Source organism: Syngnathus leptorhynchus, chromosome 6, assembly GCF_054491065.1.
Source record: "Syngnathus leptorhynchus isolate UIUO chromosome 6, UIUO_Slep, whole genome shotgun sequence".
NCBI classification, from domain to species: Eukaryota; Metazoa; Chordata; class Actinopteri; order Syngnathiformes; family Syngnathidae; genus Syngnathus; species Syngnathus leptorhynchus.
In genome coordinates this window covers 6,656,951-6,678,853 of record NC_141200.1, presented here as the reverse complement: position 1 = coordinate 6,678,853, position 21,903 = coordinate 6,656,951, and the positions used below count along the sequence as shown (strand labels likewise).

The window sequence follows — 21,903 nt, the reverse complement described above, 5'->3', positions numbered from 1 at the left end:
AGATGATGGTGAGGTTCTCGCACGCTTCAACACGCCCAAAGAAGGTGACACCTGACATTGGAGTGACTCAGCATTTAGAACCATGTACGACTTTATTTAAAAGACAACATTTGTATCAACTGGTTGTGAACACAGTTTACATTGTATGATAGGATGAGTGGTTCTGTCCAGTTTGTTGTATGGTGTCATGCATAATGTCATAATATATAAAACCAAATTATCCAAGCATGACATCACACTTTAGACAATGTAATGTCATAACGTGAAATCATCATCCTGATGTTAATGAAGGGAAAAACTGTTCATTTCCTTCCTTTTTAATTATGCTGTTACTGTATGTCTTTACACAGTAAAGTCATTTACAGTGCTATTTTTCTTGATTAAAAACATTGCAACAATTCTTTTCTGACAGATTAATGCCATTTCAAATCATTTACAAGATGACATTTTGATTTGAGATACACCATTACGCTCTTTGTCCAGGCGCCAACGTGTCAGTGTGCGCCGATGGCGTCGTTGAGGTAGCTGGAGGCGGCTGCATCCTGGAGCAACATCTTGGTGACATCGTCGAGTTGTCGTTGGTAAGCCAGGCGGTAGCGCAGGTAAATGTCATCGCAGTACGTAAGCAGACGGCGTATGTTCGCCATTACGCCACTGGGGGCACCGTCCAGCCTGGAAAAAAAAGTAATATAAAAAAAATATTGCAATGGAAAATGTTTGTGATAATGGGCTTTTGGGTGAAATTTTAATCATGTGGTGACTCACTTCTTAAAAATGTCCTCAAAAAGGCTTGAGCTAAGTGGGCGGAGTCTCTTCAGCTCATCCAGGTAAGCAAAATCGCCATTAAGGACCACCTTCTGGTACACAAGCTCCGCCCAATCTGGGCTGTAGCCATAGGCCTCCGACAACACCAACACCTCAAATGTGCAAAGTCATCATTAACGCCATCATCTTGATCATGTGACATCACAAAGGTGGTAACCCACCTGGTAGCATCTGGGCAAAGCCATGGCGGCATCCATTATGTCAGCAGGCTGTAGGTTGACCAAGCGGAGTGTGGAGCTTTGATTGAGAAAGTGCAGCTGAAGCGTGACCAGCTTGGCCAATCGCACGCAGCGACTCGCCTGATGCACGCACGAGTCCTGTCACATACACATGCACGCCGTCAACATGGCCGTCGGGCAGAGAGAAAATTAGCGATGGCGAGGAGTGATGACCTTGGAGAAGCTCTCTGCGGCGTCTTTGAGCAGAGACAAAACTTTGAGCAGAGAACTTTTGAGGTCCGGAGACAACACTGCTGACGACAATCACACGAGTCAGCAAACACGGAGCCCGTAGGACGCAGAAGTACACAATGAAGTACAGTCATTTGCGTGGAAATGAAATTATATGCAAGGTATTTATTTTTGTAGCAGTAAAAACTGAAACTGCTAAACTTAGTTTTAGCAGGTCATCAACTGTAAGAACTATTCATGGGTGGTCATCAACTTCTCACCCCAGGCCTGAGACTGGATGATCTTAAGCTGCGTCCTGGCGGCCATCTCGTGGTTCTCGCCGATCTCGCGCCTCATGCTGAAACACAATGCCACCATGTTGTGCTTCTCGCTGTCGGCGGGCAGGCAACGCTTGATGTAGTCCAACAGCGCCGTCTTCAGGCTTGAGCTCTGAGGGTGCAGAGCCCAGGTGAGACATCAGCATATGTGTTTGTGTGTGTGTGCGCCTGAGTGCCACCTGTCCTCTGTCCATATCCATTTTCTTCCTGAGCAGCATCTCAAAGCAATGGTTCTGATGGAGCAGGTCAAAGACGTACGTCATCTCGTTGTATCTGCCGATTCCTGTCAGCAGGCGCACCTGAAATCACCATTGCTTATTTTATCGTCTGCGGACAACAGCAGTCGAGTGTCGACAGATACCGTTGGAAAGTCCAGAATCTGTGGTGTGTTCAATGTCCAACACCTTCTGAAGTTAGTCAAATCGCACTTTTACTCACCAAGAGGCCATAGTACTCGCCGGGTGCCAAGTAGGCGTGGCTTAAGTGTCTGGCGCCCTGTAGCACTCGGACGATTCCTTCCATGTTGCATGTCACGCTGAAGCAGTCGTGAGCCACGATCAGCAACTCTACAACTACATGATAACAACAGTAACGTCTAATCAGTATACGGGAATTGATCTTCTCATTCTATGAGAGAGAATGTGAGAAAGACATACGTGCATGTTGCTATACGTGTGTTTGTCTTACTGCAGCTGAGCTCCCTGAGTGGTATGTCCTTCAGCTTCTCCAGAACTTTGAGTCCCACCAGGTTAGGATCCTCACACAAAGTAATCAGCTGGACAACTGAGTCTCTACTCTCCGACGGGCGAATCATCTGCCTCTCTACACGCGCAAACACAAAAAATATATGTACAGAGCCAAGCGTGTGTTGTAAAAGCATCCTTTCCTCGCTTTCTTCTTACCAGTTTGCATCTGGTGTGCATGCTCCTGTTTGGCCCGCACCAGCGCGGCCGCCACCAACTCAGCTACAACGTCGGCGGAGAAACTTTGAGCTCGGATGAACATTTGAGCGTTCCGGAAGCGTTCAGGATGATCACACAGCAGTAACTTCTGGAGAACACAGCCGGGATCCTCGCTGCTTATCTGACTGAACGGACACTGCAACTCCTATCAACACACACACGACGCACGTACACACACACAAAGAAACAGGGCCAAGAATCAAGATAGAGACGAGTGGCTTAAGGGCGATGCTGTCTTGTGATGGACAGGTTAGCTTTCCAATCAAACACATTCCCACATTACAAGAGGACATCTGATTGATTGATGGATGGATTAGGATCTACCTTAGAGAGCTGGTAGAGGCTGAGGACTTGTTTGCAGTAGTTATTGCCATGGCGACACCGCTCAGCCATCTTCTGCAGCTGGACAGCAATGTCGTCTTCAGGAAGAGGAGAAAGGACCACGAAGGAGGACAAGCTGCTCACAGATGACGCTTATAAAAAAAAAAAAAAGGCCAATCTAAATCTGTTCTTAATATTGAAATAACATTTAAACAACTACTTCAGACAGTTGGCAACTCATGACAACTAATTGTGGACTGTCAAGACATAAATACTAGTTGTGGATGGTCAACAACGAGTTGGATGTGGTCATTAACTAAAACTAGTTATGGATGATCAGCAAGAAATGAAAATGAGTTGCAGATGGTTTGTTCCTCACAGGCGTGTAGGAGCCTCCTGGGCGGCAGGTCAGGTTCGTCCAGCCTTTCAGGTGCAAGTTCTCCTGACGCCAGTCCTCTGCAGCGTAACAGCAGCCACAGATCAGGATGATAGAACAAAAAGTATCGACAGGCACGGCTGACTTCGTGGATGCTCCCTGCGTCCAACGCAGCATCCAGCAGCAGCGCGAGAGTCTGCTTCTCTGTTGGCTTAAGGAGCGGATTCACATCCAGATGCTCTTCAGCTGGACCTGGAAGTCCTTCTAGGCTGAGGAGCGTGTCCGTGCGGAGCTCGAGAATGTTGCAGAATGAAAAGTCCTTCATGAGAACGTCGTACGTGTTGACGTCTGGCGGAAGGAGGTTGAAGACGCTCTCCCTCTGGATAGCGACCACAAGGGCATGCTCTCGGACACGGCCCACCCACAGCTTCTTCTCCAGATTCTTTATCTGCTCCACCGGTGCCGGACGGTGCTGCGACAACCAGCGGGCGGCGATGGAAAGCAGTAAACAGCCTTCTCGTACCGCCAGCAACTCCGATTGAAATTCGGAAGCTGCCGATGATACAGAGTCCGCCTGAGACAGGAAGAAGCGGAAAGCGCAGTCGGGATCCACGCACACGTCCTCGAGCTGCTGGTGACACTTCCTCCAAAAGCACACACGAGTCTCGAGCCGGGACCACTGACGCTTGGAACGCTGAAGCTCCAACTCCTGGATCAACTTCATGCATAGACAAGAAAGGAAGTTTTATAGCAAATCCAACACACAGATACAAGCAGGACGTAGAAATATTTAAGGGATGAAATTTACACGTCTACACAGAAACATGAAATCGAAACAAGGTGAGACAGGAAGTACGGGAAGTCGAAAGGTAAGCAGACAGGAAGTGTAAGCGTCCGGTTGCCACCTGACACATGAGCAGCCGTTGTACAGGAAGTTGTGCGAGCGTAGCGACGCTTCGCGCTTGTGCGTAGAAACCGCTAGCCTGCAGAGCATCTATGGTGGCCTGGAACTCCTCCTGCTGCACAGAGGACGAATTACACTGCAGCAACTTGGGTCTCACGCACACTCCTGAACCCTGCAGGAGGTCACTCAGCTGACTCAGTTTCTTGAAGTCTGGACCTAAACACAAGCAGATCAAGTTCACACAGTGTGTCTCTAGTTTATATTGTGTTGTGTGTTTTCTCACCGCTGTCTTTGCTCATCATGTCGCCGTCCGCCAAGACCCGCAGGAGTCGCCGCAGCTCAAAGTGTGAGCACGTGCGCTGACACATGAGCAATAGCAAAAACCACGCCTCACTACATAACCACTGCAGCGGGACACCACCTGGGGGCGCATCGCCGCTGATGCTCAGCTGAACAAGAACAAAAAGAACATAATCAGGAAGCGTGAAGGTGAGTGAAGATGAAGTGTGAGTGATGATGATGAGTGAGGAAGATGAAAGTGATGAAAAAGAGTAGTGATGAAGATGAAGCATGCTTCTGTTACGAGTGCGTGTCGTTTACTAACACTGCTGATGCTGGTGTGGAAGTTTCGGAGTTTGATTTTGGCTTTGTTGAAGTTCTTGTGGTCATAGCAGAGCAGGAACATGTGAAGGACATCTAGCAGGGGACAGTCCTGCCAATGCAGAAGAGGCACTCATTTACAAAAGTCAAAAGTAAATGTACACACTGACATACACATATATGCAGACTCACAATTCAGTAACAATAAAACAGCGGTGGTGCTCACCCTTATGAAGAGCTGGAACCCCCGGAGTAGGGTTTGGGCTCCGTGTAGCCCCCGGCCCAGGAAGGATCTCCAGATAATTGACAAGTGCTGCAGGGTCCACGGGTGAGGTTGGGGGGCGGCAGACAGGCTGTCAGCGACTTTCTGGGCTGTGACGTCATCGATGACAGTGAGTAGCCACACGCACAGGCATGACACAAACTCGGCCTCCTGTCAAACAAGGCATGTATGCTGAGTGATGCAATTAACCCGAGTGGTGCGAGCTTTGGTGGTGGGTGGGGCGACAGTCACCTGTTGACAGGCAGCGAGCACGGCCAATGAGGGGCTGCGATGCTTCAATGCCTCTTGCAGCAGGTACAAGCTAGGCTCCGCCTCCTCCTGGCTACGCAGCAGTACCTGGAAGAGGTCTAGGGGGGTGACCGGGCCCACTGAGGATTCACCAGTGAACAACTGCAGCTCGCCAAATGCCATATGCAAATGGTCCTGGAGGGCGGGGCTAAACTGGAACAGCAAGGAGCCAACCTGGCCACACAAAAATTGGAATCGTGATGAGACAGGAAGTAAAAATTTGAGCAGACCAGGTGTGGAAAAACAGAAGTAAAAAGTGACAAGTAGAAATATTGTGGGCTCGTCACCTGCTGCGATGTAAAGTTGTGGATTTGTACAAACAACAGAAAGTTGAGGAAGTGTCCGTCACGGGCGCAGTGGGCGGGATAAACGCAGCTGAGAGGAAGACCATGAAGACGACAAAAATCCACTGGCAATGACCACTCCTGAGCGGCCTCCCACGAACTCCTGGCAACACAAATGATGATGATTACCTTGAAAAATGATGATGAAAATGCTCACCTGTTGACATCTTTGACTTCCAAGCTGTCAATCACGGCAGCTTCCAGGTAGCCAATCAGTTCCTTCGCAGCTCCTGGCTCTGCCTCCACAAGCTTGACACCTTTCGAAACTGATGACATGGTGTGTGCTCACACAAACTGTGTGTGGAGATTGTGTGTGTGGACGTGTGTTTTTACCCAGTGTGTGCAGAGGCTGTGTGTCTCCACAATGCGTGCGGTTGAGTTTCCAGTGTATCCAGATGGTGTTGAGGACATTAACGTCGACTCTGATTTGGACGCTGTTAAGGCCAAGAAGCTCGCAGAAGCAAACTGCCGCCGCCACCACTGACGGTAAATTGAAACTCTGCACTGCTAAAATATGTACTTGCTGCCGGGCTTTCTGCAAACTAAAAGGGACAGATAAACGCAAGATCAAAACCGGGATCTCCTCAGTGACTGTATGTGCGTTCTCACATTTGACCGAGGTGGTCGCAGCCAATCAGCTGCTGCAGCAGGAAGGTGGCAAAGGCGAAGGACGGTCGGCCATTTTGCAGATAATACAGGAAGTCCAGCTGCTCAACCAGGGCAAAGGAGTCCACCAAGTGCGGGCTGGAGAAGTGAGGCAGCTCTGTTGTTTCTACGGCAACAAGGTAAACAGGTATCAGCCGACAGTCTATGTAACCGGGTGTTGTATGTGTGGATCGACGTACCGACGGAGTTCAGTGAATTTCCCTCCTGCCAGCCGAACAGTCGGCATGGGTCGAGAGGATGCAGCGCCTGGAGCAAACACACGGAGGTGAGGAACTACACATGATGCAGACAAAATGGCAACTACGTCTACAAAAATTGTGCACACATTATACCAACTTCATGGCATCATTTCCCCCTCCGTCCTACCTGAAGAAGATGGTACACGGATACATCTGTGAAGGCGCCGGGCCCTCGCGGTCCTGCAGGGAAGAGCGCCGCCTTTAGTTTGGGGTACGCTGTCAGTGCCATCTTCATCAGCTGTGGATCTATAGAGAACTCCGCCTTTGACTGACTTTCACCCTGGGCCACCACCTGGAATAGAATAATAGCCTTTATTGTCATAGATAGCTAAATTGGAAAAAGGTACACACGAGTGTGAAAAGTTTACAAGTCATTGTAAAAGGGAACAAAGCTGACCTGGTCGACGCCCCCGGGGGCGAACATGATGGTGGCGAGGGCGAGAAGACTGTGACCTTCTAGCAGAAGCGAACTGAGGGACGGGGGGCTTCCCGGTAGGAGAACCTGAGCACACGTCAGACTGGCCTGATGGACCAATGTTGGATCTGAAGGATACACAGGAAGTAGAAGAGAATGAGGCGGCACACGAGGAGTGGTAGGGGTCAGTTAGGACTGCGCTAGCCTACAAATATATACAGATCCAAATGTTCTGAGTGGTCACAGAATGAAGTCAACTCCTAACTTGAGGCACTACCTGTCAGGTTCGTGGTGATCTCCTGCATTTTCACCATCATGTCTGACCAGGGCTGGGCGTGAGTCGGACCTCCATTGGACAGCACAGGACAGTTCCTGGGAGTCAACCTGACCAAAAATAACAAGCCTTCATTTCCCTTATATGATAAATACAGAATTACAGACCCCACGCCTCTAATGTTTCTGGCCCAAAGTGAAAAAGTAATGTCCCCTTCTACCTAGTAAATGTACTAAGTGAAATCAAACTGCTGATGACTTTACATTGCTGCAGAGAAGCTATCTAGCAATCTATTGGCAGATGTACGCACTTGTAATGATCCAGGTAGGTGTAGAGGAGGAACTGCAGTTGGCGTTCCAGACACCAACTGATGACACGCGAGTGGATGTCCAGACCAAGGTGCCGATGGACGAGCGCCGGCGTCATGAGACAGCCGCCCTGAGCCACACGCCACAAAAGTTGATCCAAGTCGGACAGCTCGTCAGGGATGAATACACCCCGCCTGTGAGAGGGATAAAGATAATGGGAAAGTGGTAGAAAAAGTCAGTGTAACATATAAGAGTTCATATGAAAGGGCACAGGTCAGTGTGAAAGTTGTCAGGAAAGAAGCAGACGTCAGTCAAAAGAAGCTATATGTCAATTTGGGGGTAAAAAAAACAAAACAGGAAAGGGTTTGAAGCAAATAATAAGGAATAATGTTTTAGAGTGCAGGAACAACATAGGAAGTCTTCGTATGGAGGTGGTGAACACATCTCCCACCTGGCGAGTGTGTCCAGTATTTCCTCCCTGAGGAAATGGCTGCTCCGCGTGTTGTCGTTGACCACTTGTGCCGTCAAGTCGGGCCACCGAGCGGCACCAGAACCCTCTCTGCTCTCCATCCAGGCCACCAATTCAGTTTGGTTGTGGAATGAGGTCATGTGTCTCCACAGCACTACCCCATCACACCAGCTCAACTCTAAACATCACATTAGAAATGGCGATTCGGTTTTGACACAAACAAAAGATTTGTTGGCAATCGATGTCAGGGTACAAACAAGCATTTGCAACTGTGTAAAGTTTAGACTTTTTCACACAATCTTGAAACCTGACCCGGTGAACTCTAAAGCAGATATGTGCTGCTACATCAGGAATATTTACAAACCAATCCAAAACCAATGTTCTACCGTCATGCCGACATCTGGACAACAAGATGGCCGTCCTGCTGCTCTGCTCCCAGTTCTTCACCCAATCCAGCCTCACGTTCTGCCAAAGCCCCTCCTCTTCCTGCTCACACATCTCCTTTCCCAGCACTTCCTCCAGGACCTCCTCATCTCCCGCTGCCTCCTCGTGCAAGAGCAGCTGCAGCGATCTGGATAATAGAGAGGTGATGTCAGATTACCAAGGCGACCAGCCGGCGACCATTCAATAGAAGCATTATTCACCTGCGACCCGACGTGCCGTCTGTGTACTGACGACGTGGGAGAGGAGCCATATTAGCTGCTTCCTTGATGAATGCCACGCTAGCAAGCTCCTCTTTGGAAAAGTGACTCCGTCTGCATAGTTCCTCCTCCTGAATAAGCAGACAATCACAGATGCAGATGACTTGAGGTACGAGTCGGTGTGAAAGGGGTACATGTCAGTAGACAGGAAGTAGACAACTGACCACAAAGTCCCGGAGGTCCCTGTCGTTTGTGTAGATGCAGATTCGATGCAGTTCCTTCTTCACATTGAAACCCTGATGAAAACAAGACGGCCGTCTTTGGAGGTAAACCCAAAAATAAGAATTCATGTCCAGACACCCACCATGTTGGTGAGGAGAGCGATAGCGGTTGGCATGTCTCGTCCCTGCAGACACGAGAAGACCAGACGCAGGCCTGTCGCCCTCAGGGCTGGAAGACGCCCCTCGGGAAGGCTCTGCCGCCTGAACACCGCTTGGGCTCTGGGGATTTGATTGCTCAGGACTGACAGACGGACCACTTCCTGTATAAATCGGTGTACAAGAGGTAAAAATCAGTGGGAAAGAGGTATAAGTCAATGTGAACATTGTAAATGTGAGTGTGAAAGGGGTCATAATGTGAAACGGCGTCTATATCAACACTGTGGTCCAAAACAAAAAAGAGCAAATGAGGAGTCACCTCTGCTGGAAGCCCGTCCCATTCATCCACCTCCTCCTCCTCCTCCTCAGGTGGTTGATCGTTATGATCTTTGGCTCCCTCTGCAGGCCACGGGTATTTCTTCAAGAAAGTTCTGAGTTCCGCCAGGTACTTGTTCAGAATGTCCACGCAGCCGCGCACATCTTCATCCTCGTCTGCATAGCACGCACATACACACTCAGGGATAATGCTAATGTAGCATTGCGCTAGCTGTACGTGTCTTACAGCTCATGTGCGTTAGAATGTAGCGTATCTGCGCGTTGACGAAGCTTATCGTGATGAGGAGCAGTTGCTCCGAGAACTGGCGGCTTTGAGCGTCGTTTCTCGATTCCCGGATGGCGGCACACAGCAGGTCCAAGGCGGGACACAAAGTCTGGACACCTGTGCAAATGGAAACACATACTACATAATTAGACAATAGACTTTTTAAAAATGTAAAAAAAAAATAATAATAATAATAGGCAGGGAGGTTACTTCGGGGAATCAATTGTATGGGCTGATAAAATGCTCCAAAATGGCAGCGAGTATGGTACTAATAAAAGATATCTTGTCTTAATATGGGGAGCTCTGATTTAAAAATGGCCAATAGTCAATGAGTTAAACGTAATTGGAGCAATATGCTATGTGAGAAGTGTAACTGAGTGACAGTTGGGTCGTACGATCCGTAAGGCTGATGGTGCTGTGCGTTTTCAAAAGCTCTTCTTTGCTCTTCAGGTAGAAGTCCACAGTGTCCAGTTGCCGGTTTTTAACTCCTGCCTGTTCAATGACGACAAGACACAAAAATGACGACGATGTCCAAGGTGGACGAGACGAATTGTGATTTGTACCTTCAGGGAATGAATGGGGATGGAGCATCGCTCCCACGTGTTTAGGTGACAAAGTGCATCTACGGTGGCTGCGCTGCCAAACATCATCAAACTGCTCAGGAGCTCCTGCTGCGACACCGAGAACAAAACCTGGAACATTCCCGACCCTGGAACAGGAAAGTGGCAATCAAAAATTCCAAAACTTTTACTCCATATCCTTGATGTCCTGCTTGACGTCCATGAACTTCATTTACTAGTACACTCTCTGTCCTCACAAGTAGGAGAATTTAATGCATTCATAGAGCGACTGTCTTGGTCATATTTTTTTTTCCCCCTGATTACTGTATGTATGACTACTGTAATTATATTTAATTCACATGTATGCATTTTCTGCTCTGCCAATTTGAAATATTCCGTTTCTGATTAATTGATGCAAATTGAAACATGTTATTTTTTATCACATTCATTGATTAATCAACATGAGTGTGACAGATTAATCAATTATTAGAATAATTAATAGTGTAATACTTATTAATAATAAACAACTTACTCTTGAGGAGCACAGCATGATGTTTCTGTCCACACAGTTCCACCACCACGGCAGGGCCTTCCACCTGGTGGTAGCTCACGTTCCCGGCCGCAAAATCCCATAGGACGGCGATGCTCTGCATGTTTCCTGGGGATGCAAACACCAGCATAGCGGAGAAGTCGCAGACTGACAGCAGAGATGGGGCGGATGACTCCGGCACTGCGAAGGTGATGTTGGCGCCCCCGAGAGGGACTCTGCTACGGGCCGGCGGCGCGGCTGGGCCGTAATCGTGGCGGGGAAGAGACGAAGACCAGGAGGTGGCGACCGGTTGGAGCGATGAGAGCAAGGAAGACTTCTGGGCCGCGTTGTACATGGATGCCAGACGAACACCCCAGGACCTACACATGAAGTAAGCATCCATTTTCAAGAGCATGCATGCTAACATGTCAATATATAAGCAATGGGACACATATTGCATTCAAACTGGAGCACAGAATGAAACCCTGAACCATAGAACTGTGAAGCGGACAAGCTAACCACTAAGCCTCTATGCTTCCGTGCTGAAATTTAATAATAAATCAGAGTAACAGTTCACCTGTCAGCATTGAAGGTGAGGCCCAGCGCGGCCAGGGTGCTGCTGGCACTTGTCACTTTGTCCTCATCGATCGGTTGTTGGGGTCGCAGGGGTGGGCCAGTGGGTGTGGCCTGACACAGGAGGTGATCGGGGTTCCTCCTGGAAGATGATGACGAGTGAGTGACACATTCAGAATCGTCAAACTTATGCATTACCTGAAGTAATGGTCGAGATCGATGGCGGCGGCGACATTGTTGTGCGTGATGACGACGACCGTACTCATATTGGCCGACACCTCCAGGAGGCGCAATTGTGACCATGAGGTGGCCGAATCCGCCTCCTCTGTCAGGCCGCCGCTCAGGTAAGCGGCAACGTGCACAGTGGCCAAGTGAAAGCCGTCGATTACATCGTAAATGGCTGGATACCCAATTAAGAAGTTTTGACACTCATTACTTTCATTTCTTAGTGGAAATTAAAGTCACTAGTGCATTTTTGGAAAAATTGTTTCAAGAGGGCTTAAAAAAATGTACAGGAAGTTTCAAATTACTGAAGCGAGTGGACTTTCGTCAATATATAGTTTTGTTTAACTTTCTGATGTCTATTGATTGATGTAAATTTACAATGTTTAACACGCAAAAAGGATACAGATCAGTCCGCTCTCGCTGAGGATGAAGGCAACATGTTGGCGCACGCAGCACTGGACCGCAGCCACAGCCCCATCGTCCATCGGGCCCAGGCGGTTACAGTTTCGAACCTGCGCCACTTCCTGTGCTAGCGACCACTCCAAACGCAGAAGCCAGACACCATCCAATAGAATTTGGCAGTGACCCGATACAAACGACAGCAAGTGTGCCACTTGCGGGTTACGTCCACCTAAAGACACAATCGACACATGAAGTGTTAGCATGGGGACTCAACTTCATTCACATCGTCTAGGTCAGCAAAACTTCTTACCAACATCAGGAACATTTCGGAACCAACCTGAGTATTCATGCTGCTCCTGCAGAAGGCGCTGTGCAGGACACTTGCCAACAAGGTGCACAGAAAGCGCCGTTCCTCTTTCAGCATTCACCTCCAACATCCTCAGCTCGCACCCGGAGCCCACGGCCAGCAGGCGCGTGACTCCGCCTCCTCCTGGGCAACCACTTGGAGCCTCCTCCCAGGTAAAGCTAGGGGCAAACAGTTTGTCATTCAAATTATCGTGCAAAACGTCCTGTCTAGTCTACGTTTCGATGAGCCCATTGTAATGTTGTTATTGATCATTATCAAGATATTTGACATTAATATTGAAACATGAAATTTTGGCCATACAATAATAATTTCAATAACACAGTACTCAACTTAAACGACCCTGTATGAGGAATTGAGGTGTGCTTCTAATTGCATTCTAATTACATGTTTGGTTTATTAAGAGGTTATTTTGCTCTTGAGGTTTGTCCAGCCTAATTGATCAATTCATTGATTGAAAAAATCCTTGTGGGCGTGGTTACAATGTTAATTTGTTACCCTGTTGCTCACAGAGAATGCAGAAATGATTCGTCCTACTTCATTTGTGTATGAAAGCTGCTGTTGTTAGAAGGGTTAGAATTAAGTGTTTATTATTATTTTTAAACAAGTTGATGTACGTTTTAATAATAACTGCGATCGAAGTAAACAAAAGTGGACTCACTCCTGATAGATTCCGTCTAGCTTTACTGGAGCAACCTCATCGGCCGGGTCCCACAGCACCAGCGTCCCATCCATCTCCAGGCAGCCGAGCAGAGCGCCGCTACCGGGAGCGAGCTGAGCCTTGCGGACATCACCCACCTCCCGCCAGTGCTCCTTGGCCGGCAGGAGAGCCACTTCGATTGCGGAGGAGCGCTCCACCATCTCGACCCGCAGGAGACTTCTAGTTTTTGGACAACATGCAGCAATTCACAAAAACGCATCCAGATTACCCACAAACCTAAGACATTTCCCCTTTTTTTTGTGTGTAAACAATACGTACAGGTCACGTGATACGTCACAACCGTCAGCTGACTACGTCTGCCCATTGATAAGACAAGTGGGACGGACCAACTTCATCAAACGACGATGGGATTTTATTGTCATTTCATGGGATCTAATTTACGACTGTCAGTCACGCTAGAAAACCAAATAAAGTCACATTTTAAGTATCCGCAGTATTATTGTTGATAAATTTGTTATAAAGTAAAATCTCATTTAGATTTTGTTTAAATATCTTTGAACGATCAATCAGGCATCGATTGCTTTTCCCGTAAAGAAAATGTCAGCCTGCTGTTGACATCGGCAGCTGATCTGAGAGCAGTTTGCAGACGGTCTGATGTTGACGTTTGACACCTCTACTTTTGAATTGAAGTCACTTTTGTCTCTGCATATTTCTTTTCTTTTTGACTGTTATCATGATCATCACCAACGGCGCGTGTTGATCGCCACCTGAGCCCACACTTTAACGCCAGAAATCTACAGAGGAGAACAACAATGGAAGAGAAAGCTTTGGAGGTTTACGGTGTGTGACCCTTGGCTAAACTAAGTTTAAATAATAATAATATGAATATGAATAAATATAAAATCATCGTCTGAAAATGTGGTGCCAAGTGCAAATGGTTTTTCTATTATGCTTTAAATCGGCCATTTCATCGTCGTTGCTGTGTCAGCGAAAAGAACGGGCATTAATTAAAATTCTGGACTTTAGTGTGGTTAGTGTCGTTGAAGTGTTTTGACTTGATAAAAAGTATTTCGAATAGATTAAAATTAACCGGATGATTGACTCAACTAGTATCCATATTACGAGCCACCTGTTGGTCTTTTTCTTTTTTTTTGTTGCTTTGTGTTACGATCTTGAGCTCTATCTAATGAAGTTTAAAAAGCGAAAAATTAAGGTAAATCAATAGCATGCCTTGTGGGCAAGATCGCCAGTTGCTGATGCACACTCAGATATTTACTTAAGGCGACAAACAGTCAAACACTCAAATTACAACTTGAATAACTTGCTGCAGTATAGCTGCTGTAGGCCACAGCTCTCGCTTTTGGACTCCAGCTCACCGTCACTCATTGGGCCACGCCCATTAACGGCAGCCATCCAACCTAGGACATGATAGTTAGTACACTCAATAACTGCCATTTATTGAACCACTGTGTGATATGTAAAGTCTAAGCAGCACAAAAATAATGTTACTGTGTTTTGAGTCAGATGTGATCCGATCCATCCGAGACCCGGAGAAGCCCAACACACTGGAGGAGCTGGACGTGGTGACGGAGAATTGCGTGGAGGTCCAGGAGCTGGGTAACGACGAGTATCTCATCATCATCAAGTTCTCCCCGACCGTCCCACACTGCTCCCTGGCCACCCTCATTGGTCTGTCGCTACCTCTTGGCCATGCCCCGTCCTCCACTTTTGCATCATTCTGATTGTTTCTTTGTGTGCTTTTGTTGCATTTGTATGCAGGTTTGTGTTTACAAGTCAAGCTGGAGAGATGTCTGCCCTTCAAACACAAAGTGAGTGAATGACAACAAAGCAACTTGATGTTTTCACATTGGCTGTGTTAGAAATGACTTAGGATCAGAATTCACTTTATTATCATTGTCAGTAAAGGAGATCACAAACCAGGATTTTTTTACGTTACAATCGTGCAACATGAAATAAAGATAAAAGATAAACATATCTAAAAACATTTGAAGGCATGCTATAAATTAGACTGATAAAAAAATATCTACACTAAATTACAAATATGCATCTGTAGCGATATGGGCATAATGACATTTTGCAAATAGAGCCGTGCAGTTGGCATGTGCAGGTTATAGAGAGTCTGACGTAGAGTTCGTAAATGTTCATGAGTCTTATGGGAGAAGGGAAGAAGCTGTTCTTGGTTCTGGTCTGAATGGATCATAGACTTCTCCCTGAGGCAAGAGTCTGTGTCAAGGGTGAGAATGGTCAGCTGTGATCCATCCGACTTGGTCCTGGAGACATATACGTACAGGTCCTGGACAGGTGGCAGCTTACAGTCACCGCCCGACATATTGCGGTTCACTTTTTACGGTTGCAGTCAGATGACAAACTTTGTTTCTCATCAGCTGGAGATTTACATCAGTGAAGGAACACACTCCACTGAAGAGGACAGTAAGTGACTTTATATTCTTTCATTTCAACATGTCATGTGTGTGACTGAACCTCACGTGGAGGGGTCCTCAGTTATTTAAGCCAAGTCATCAAGCATTTTATCAAACGTCTTCAAGTAGTTCATTTTGTTTTGGCTCGTTTAATTCAATTATTATGATCATATAATTCTGTTCAACTCACTTGTATAGTTCAATTGTTTATTGATGAAGTTGTGTGAAATAAAAGCACTATGCTGATTGGTTCGACATCCCTTTTCTAATCTGTCTTATGTTTCCGTATTTGTGTCCAGTCAACAAGCAGATCAACGACAAGGAACGGGTCGCAGCCGCCATGGAAAATCCAAACCTCAGGGACATTGTGGAGCAGTGCATCATTGAACCTGATGACTGACTCTACACAGTCACTGTATGTATGTGTGTTTGTGAGTTTGTGTGTATACATTCATTCAAGATGTTGAGTCAGCTTGTGAATGCGCATTCAGGTGTGGCAGAGCCTCACTTTTATGTAAAAAAAAAAACAAAAAAAACACAATGATTATATAAAATGATTTTCCATTTTACTTCTCTGGTATGTGCTATTTTTAAGCTTTGGCGTCTAATGATTCATTTTGAATCTAATAATGTCCATGATGTTATCACGAATCAGCTTATTTCCGGTTGAATTACATGTGTGCTACGGCAGTGATACAGCAAGCAGCCAACCTTACCTAGGATTGCGTAAGCCCTCCTGAAAAGCCCAAATAGCATTGCAGCCGCATCATCTATTGGTAATATTACTACACTACACCAGAGGAGGCTATTGACCATAGCATGTTGTTTTCTTTTCTCCCAAAACACTTGCAATGTACATTCTGGCTTTCCATAGTTATATCCGTGCCTTAAATATTTTGTAAACAAACAGTTTCCTTAAAACCAGATGAAAGATAAATGTTTCGAAGAAATTTGAGTGATGAGGGAGTAATCATTTCTATTTCAGGGATACACAATTGCTTTAAAATGAATCAAATATTATACATGCATAAAAATGAGAAAAAGAAAGGGGGAGAAATGCAATTGGTGTAGTTTTTTTTTTTTTACAGTCAACCCTTAGCCACAAGATGGTACCCAAAGCCTCGACATGGCCAGGTGACATTGAGCTTGCTTTCAGGGTCCACAGATGATAGAGTCGTAATAGCGAGGGATGAGGAGAGGGGTGGCTGTTTCTCTGTGTTTCAGGTCTATTAAGAGCAATTTGAAAAGTCTGCAGACACAAAAATAAACAAATATGCAAGCATTTTGTCACAAAAGTATTGTGATTTCAAAAGGATTGCTGAATTTCTTAGAAAAATCTATTCTCAGGTCAAATTTGCGGCATAAAAATGGTCCCATCTTTGTACATACACACACATGGTCTTGCTAGACAAAAGTAATGGAACAGTGCGAATGCTTTGAATTAAAGCTGTGAAGAAAAACAATTCAACGCATTGTCAGGTTATGCAACGCTCCTGCGTGGGCGTGGCTGCACGAGTATAAGGACACAAATTGTTTCGAATCTTCTGCACGTGTATGGTTGATAGGCTCCATATGGGCCCTGTACTCGATCTTATAGTCCTCATTAAGTACAATCTTCTTAATGTTGGTGGAATTATCGTGAGCCATAGGATTGAAGAACCGCCAGAGGTTCATATGGAATCTATGATTCAGTTAATATAGTTAAAAGTGGCTCTGGATCTTCCCCAATCGCCAAGTTAATCTTGCCATGTGCGCTAATTTTGCTTTTCTCATCTCTAAGACACTTACAATTTTTATGTGGCTCTGTCTACATGGGAGGAAAATAGAAGGTAACACTCACACTAATTCCCAACCACATTCGCCCACTTAACAAATGTATTTATGTGCACATCAGCGAAATCCTCCCACCCTTTTCCAAACGCACAACTTGGTCCAGCCTCTTCGTTCTCCTCCTTCATCCCTCTTTCTTTTGCAGGTCATGGCAGATAGTGAAGAGATAAATATCAGTAGCAATAAAAGGCCTGCATCATGAATAATAAAACAGCAGTAATCTCCTACCAATGATTTATATATCTACAGCCTCTGATGGTTGCACACGCTCAACGTGCGCGCAGGGGGGAGTCGCGCATTGAGCGCTGTTAAATTGAGACGAATGGTGATGCAGAGGGTGGAAGTGGCTTTGGACGCACGCACACACACACACACACACACACACACACACACACACACACACACACACACACACGCGCGTGCACACAAACAAGACAACCGCCCACACGTGTCAAAAAGGAACACAAGGAGATTTATCCCGAAAATATAGAGACATGGACAGACTCGCACCGTCTCAGAGATTGGCAAGATGTCGGCAGAGAGAAGCGAGATTTTACAGGCTTTTATTTTGTCAAGAGTCAAACTCACTTTGGCTGATGGAGGAGTTGAGGTGGGGATAAATATAGCTGACCAGGGCACATTTTCTCCTGCTGCTTTGTGTTTTTGCCCAGGACTTGAGATGAAAGGTCACTTTAACTGTCAAAACAGACACTCTAACAACACTTGCATCACATTTAAATGTTTGTTGTCTTTGTGTCAAGTCCAGAAAAAGCTGCAACCCTCAAGAAAATTTTATCAGCATATTGACGGGCCAAATACTGTTTTGTTTTACTGTATGTGTTTTTGTGGTTCTCATTATTGGCGGTGGTACTAAAAATAAATAAATTGTTATAAGTGAGATGAATAATTATACAAGTTGTCTATTTGTTGTCGTTGAGCTCTGTGGTATAAGCCTTGACCATGATATGGCGATAAAAAGGTATGACATGCCCCTTTTGAGCTTCATGCCTTAATTGGGCAATGCCAAGCTAGGAAAGGCAAAGTCGGGTTCCATGTAGTATGTCATCGTGGGTAAGGTTGCGAAGGTCACATAAGCTGTGATTGCTGTTACTTGAGCACACGTGATGTCATTTTCATGTTTTTAAAGCTGTTAATTGTAAGGAAAAGTAAGAAAGTTATCAAAAACAAAATATTATGCTTTTACCGCTAAAAGTGTTCGATAAGTAAAGTATCCCTTTAAGCACACTTCTGGTTTCTTAATCAAACCAAGAAAGCTGTGGTTATTTCAACCAATTGCAAAAAATACATTTTGATGCTGACAATCACAATTAGCGCTTTAATATTTCACAATTATTCTCATAGTGTTGTTTTCTTCAGTGTGGCAAAAATTTTCATGTTCTACTTTTCCTATTTTTTTTTAATACTTTCACTGAATAGAATGAACTGTATGATATTTAGATGAGCTTGCATGTCACACGGTATATGTCACATGTGCTTTGATCCACCTTGTTGACATTTATTGTTGGACACAAATCATCAGTTGATAGTGTCGGGAAAGGCCTGACATTCTAAACTCAGGTGACTGAAATAACATTGACACACGATGTAATCTTTTTTTAATGTCATTAAAATCTTCTCCATATTTATAGTTAGTCCACATATTGCAGAGAGACATCTATGGATTGAAAATCAAATGTTTTAGGACCAACAATGTTGCAGTGCCTGAACCTCTTGTTGGAAAAACTAATTACATTAGTTGTCTGATAAGCAACACATACTTAATTGGTTGGGTTATTTGTGTTTAGTGATGTGTCCATGTGCCACATACAAAACAATGTAGACTATGAACTACTGCTTTCATAGGGGAAATTACTTTTATTGCTGATGTTATTCACTTTCAATTGACTCTCTGAGAATGAGATATAGTCAACGTGTCAAGCAGGTGAAGTTCAGACAAGGCAACAAGGTAGACAAGCTTCTTTAATTCTTGCCACACCTCAGATGTTTTAGTATTGTGACAATAAGTCAATTATGACTGAAGAAATTATGTAAACATTGATGAAAATCATTCCAAATAGCGATAGCAACAGTTTTGTTGTGACATGCTAAACAGCTCTTTTTTTATTGTCTTTGTAAAGTAGCTTGTTAGCACCTCATGATAAAAATTTAAAAAAAAAAACTGTTTTCATGAAGACAGATGCCATATGGAGATTTTGCACCAATTTTACAGCTGTTTTATCAGGACCCTTGAACATATCCTGCAGAGTCGTCTGAAAATAGATCAGTAATGTATTTAAAAAAAACAAAAAAACAAGAGTCAATGTCACATAACAAATTGTATTTGCATTAGGCTCTTTAAGATCTTTGCAATAAGCTGTGCAGGAAATGACAACTTCTTTTCATTCTCATCCACAACTGGCCTTTGTTTTCACTTTTCCCTCCTCGCTCCAGTCTTCCCTTCTCCTCTCGCTCATCTCCCACTCTCCACCGATTCACACACTTGCTGACTACCTGCAATATTATCACGCCACAAACACAAGGAAATCCGCTTTGTTTCTCTGCTCCTCTTCCTCTACCTGGCGTCGCATCTTTATTCTTCCTCCCCGCTGCCTGACACTTCTCTGCTGTCTTCTTCCTCAGCCAAACGTAAATGTCTTTTTCATCCTCTTCATTTTCACTCTTCATCCCCTCTCCAGCAAATCGCTCTTCTTCCTTCCCTCCCTCCCTCCTCTTTTTACCTCCCTCCCACTGTGTGATCTGTTGCAGACATGCCTGTTTGGTGCTACAACCTATTTAGGGTCCTGCTGCCTTAGCTGCAAAGTAATTGGGAGTGGAGTCACAGCCAGCACACGCAACATGGTATGGGTGTGTGACCAGTGAGGAGTGAGTATGGAAGGGGGGGGGGGGTCTTTGTCCAGAGAAGACAAAATAGAAAAGAAAAAAGGAATAAGATAAAAATGACACACAACAGTATTACCTTATTTACCAATTTCATGGACCCCCCCCCAATGTCTTATCTCAATCTAGCACATACACCACAAATGTATGGATTACTAGTTTCGCAGACAAATGTCAAGGATGATAGTTTGTTCCGCTATTGTTCAAAAAGGGTGACAAAAACTCAACTTTTTTACAACACATAACACTTTGAAATGTTGGTGTAGATTTTAAGCAAGGGTCATGGAAGTTGACACATGATTTGACTTTGTGGGCCATTTGAAAATATGTGGGGGGCTGTGATGCTGATCTGCCTCAAACGGGGGAAAAATATGTGTGTGTGTATATATATATATATATATATATTTATAAGTTAATTGCAAATTGCATACATTTGCCTTTTGTTCATGTTGATAATGCGACATGAGACACATGGAAACTCGGCTTTTCAAATCCAGTATTTGCTGATGATGGTGATGTATAGTGAAATAAAATGTAGGCTGGACCGCAGCAGTACTTGCGGCTTTTATATGAGCTACAAAGTGATGAAAAGACTTTTAGCCCTTGTTAGCCAAAAAGCTGCATGTCAGAAGTCATTGGCTGGTGAATAAAAATGGTTCTTGTATAATCAGTCACAGAAACAGGAGCTAAAATGTTTTGAGTGCAGCGAGAAGAGACATAAAAGACAATAAACCAAAGCAGAAGTAAATCTGCTTGTCTGACACACAGCACTTAGAAAAAGAGAGGAGACAGCTCATGAGACAAAAGTATTACCTTGTAAAAATAATCTCTGTTTACCATAAATATTAAAATCCACCACAATGAAAATTTGGCGTGAACAAAACTTCAACGTGACTGTGGTGAATTCATAACTGAATTTATGCAAAACTGCCAGCTTGCCAAGCGTGTTGTTTATAGATAGGTTTAAGTTAATTCAAGTAAAACAACATACAAACTACAGCATATTTGACAACCAAGAAATAGTGATAATACATTCCAGCCACGCATTCTCTCCTCCATCTCCCCTTGGATGTTTGTAATATAACTTTTTTTTTTTCTCTCATCTTGCTCCCCTCCTTCCTCATCTCCTCACTAATGTGTCCATCGCTCACCCCCTCTTCAGCACAGTAGGGAAGAGCTGCATTTGGAGCTCATTAAGTAAAGACCTACTACTGAGCGTGTGTGTGTGTGTGTGTGTGCGTCATTGTCGCTGTGTTTTATTTTCCTTTTTAAAAAATGACTCAGAAATTATATAGTTCAAAATACCTACCTCTGGTTATGGATTTAAACTTAAATCTACGTGGCAAATGTGGCTAAAAACCAACTAAGAATTAAAATCTAAATTTACAAATATGATATTGCTTTGTGTGATTGACTGTCAATCAAATAATATGAATAAGCATGTTGGTGAATGAATAGCTTTCTGCAATGTCAATAAAAAAACTAAGCATTATTGTCTTAGTAAAGACAGAAAATGTGATGATTCATGGCAAGAAAAAAAAAAGATTTATTCCAAAGCACGTTATTTTGCACTAATGCTGCTCAGTGCGTTTTCTTGCCAAATTTCTTTCTGGCACTGCACTTTGATACCTGGATCGGAGTGACCAAGCGCCCCCTTTACCCCTCTTGTGAATATGATCTTAATTTTCCATTTCTGAAGTGTCTACTTGTGGCCATCTTGTAGGCTGAAAGCTTGCTTTCAGTCCTCTCATGAGAAGAACATTCTCGAATAACATATTCTACCAAAGGCCTTGTCGACTA

The 21,903-nt window shown here is 44.8% G+C and overlaps 2 protein-coding genes across 3 annotated transcripts; one reads left to right on the top strand and one right to left on the bottom strand.

Annotated features, from left to right (window-relative positions):
• Positions 1-75: 75 nt before the first annotated feature.
• Positions 76-13,314, bottom strand: spg11 (SPG11 vesicle trafficking associated, spatacsin). Of its 2 annotated transcripts, XM_085914568.1 has the most exons (41): positions 13,253-13,314; positions 12,935-13,153; positions 12,247-12,434; positions 11,911-12,138; positions 11,481-11,682; positions 11,287-11,424; positions 10,713-11,089; positions 10,184-10,329; positions 10,016-10,112; positions 9,582-9,737; positions 9,339-9,511; positions 9,007-9,183; positions 8,867-8,938; positions 8,646-8,773; positions 8,388-8,572; positions 7,984-8,179; positions 7,535-7,726; positions 7,228-7,334; positions 6,933-7,078; positions 6,663-6,827; positions 6,476-6,542; positions 6,240-6,402; positions 5,964-6,172; positions 5,788-5,896; positions 5,574-5,733; positions 5,230-5,460; positions 4,942-5,148; positions 4,720-4,827; positions 4,399-4,564; positions 4,117-4,331; positions 3,215-3,929; positions 2,839-2,987; positions 2,455-2,659; positions 2,240-2,374; positions 1,991-2,124; positions 1,732-1,851; positions 1,496-1,664; positions 1,218-1,294; positions 987-1,142; positions 766-917; positions 76-672 (listed from the first exon to the last, which is right to left on the bottom strand). In XM_085914568.1, exons 2-41 carry the CDS (start codon positions 13,132-13,134, stop codon positions 495-497), a joined length of 7,098 nt encoding a protein of 2,365 aa, XP_085770694.1. In that variant the 5' UTR covers positions 13,135-13,153; positions 13,253-13,314; the 3' UTR covers positions 76-494. The 2 variants fall into 2 exon arrangements, with proteins under 2 accessions (XP_085770694.1, XP_085770692.1); XM_085914566.1 differs by lacking the exon at positions 13,253-13,314 and having other exon boundaries at positions 12,935-13,240.
• Positions 13,315-13,498: 184 nt separating this feature from the next.
• On the top strand, positions 13,499-18,247 carry ciao2a (cytosolic iron-sulfur assembly component 2A). The gene is made up of 5 exons (XM_085914569.1): positions 13,499-13,774; positions 14,459-14,623; positions 14,714-14,763; positions 15,340-15,385; positions 15,675-18,247. The coding sequence occupies exons 1-5, from the start codon at positions 13,747-13,749 to the stop codon at positions 15,773-15,775; spliced, it is 390 nt and encodes a 129-aa protein (XP_085770695.1). The 5' UTR covers positions 13,499-13,746; the 3' UTR covers positions 15,776-18,247.
• Positions 18,248-21,903: the final 3,656 nt, after the last annotated feature.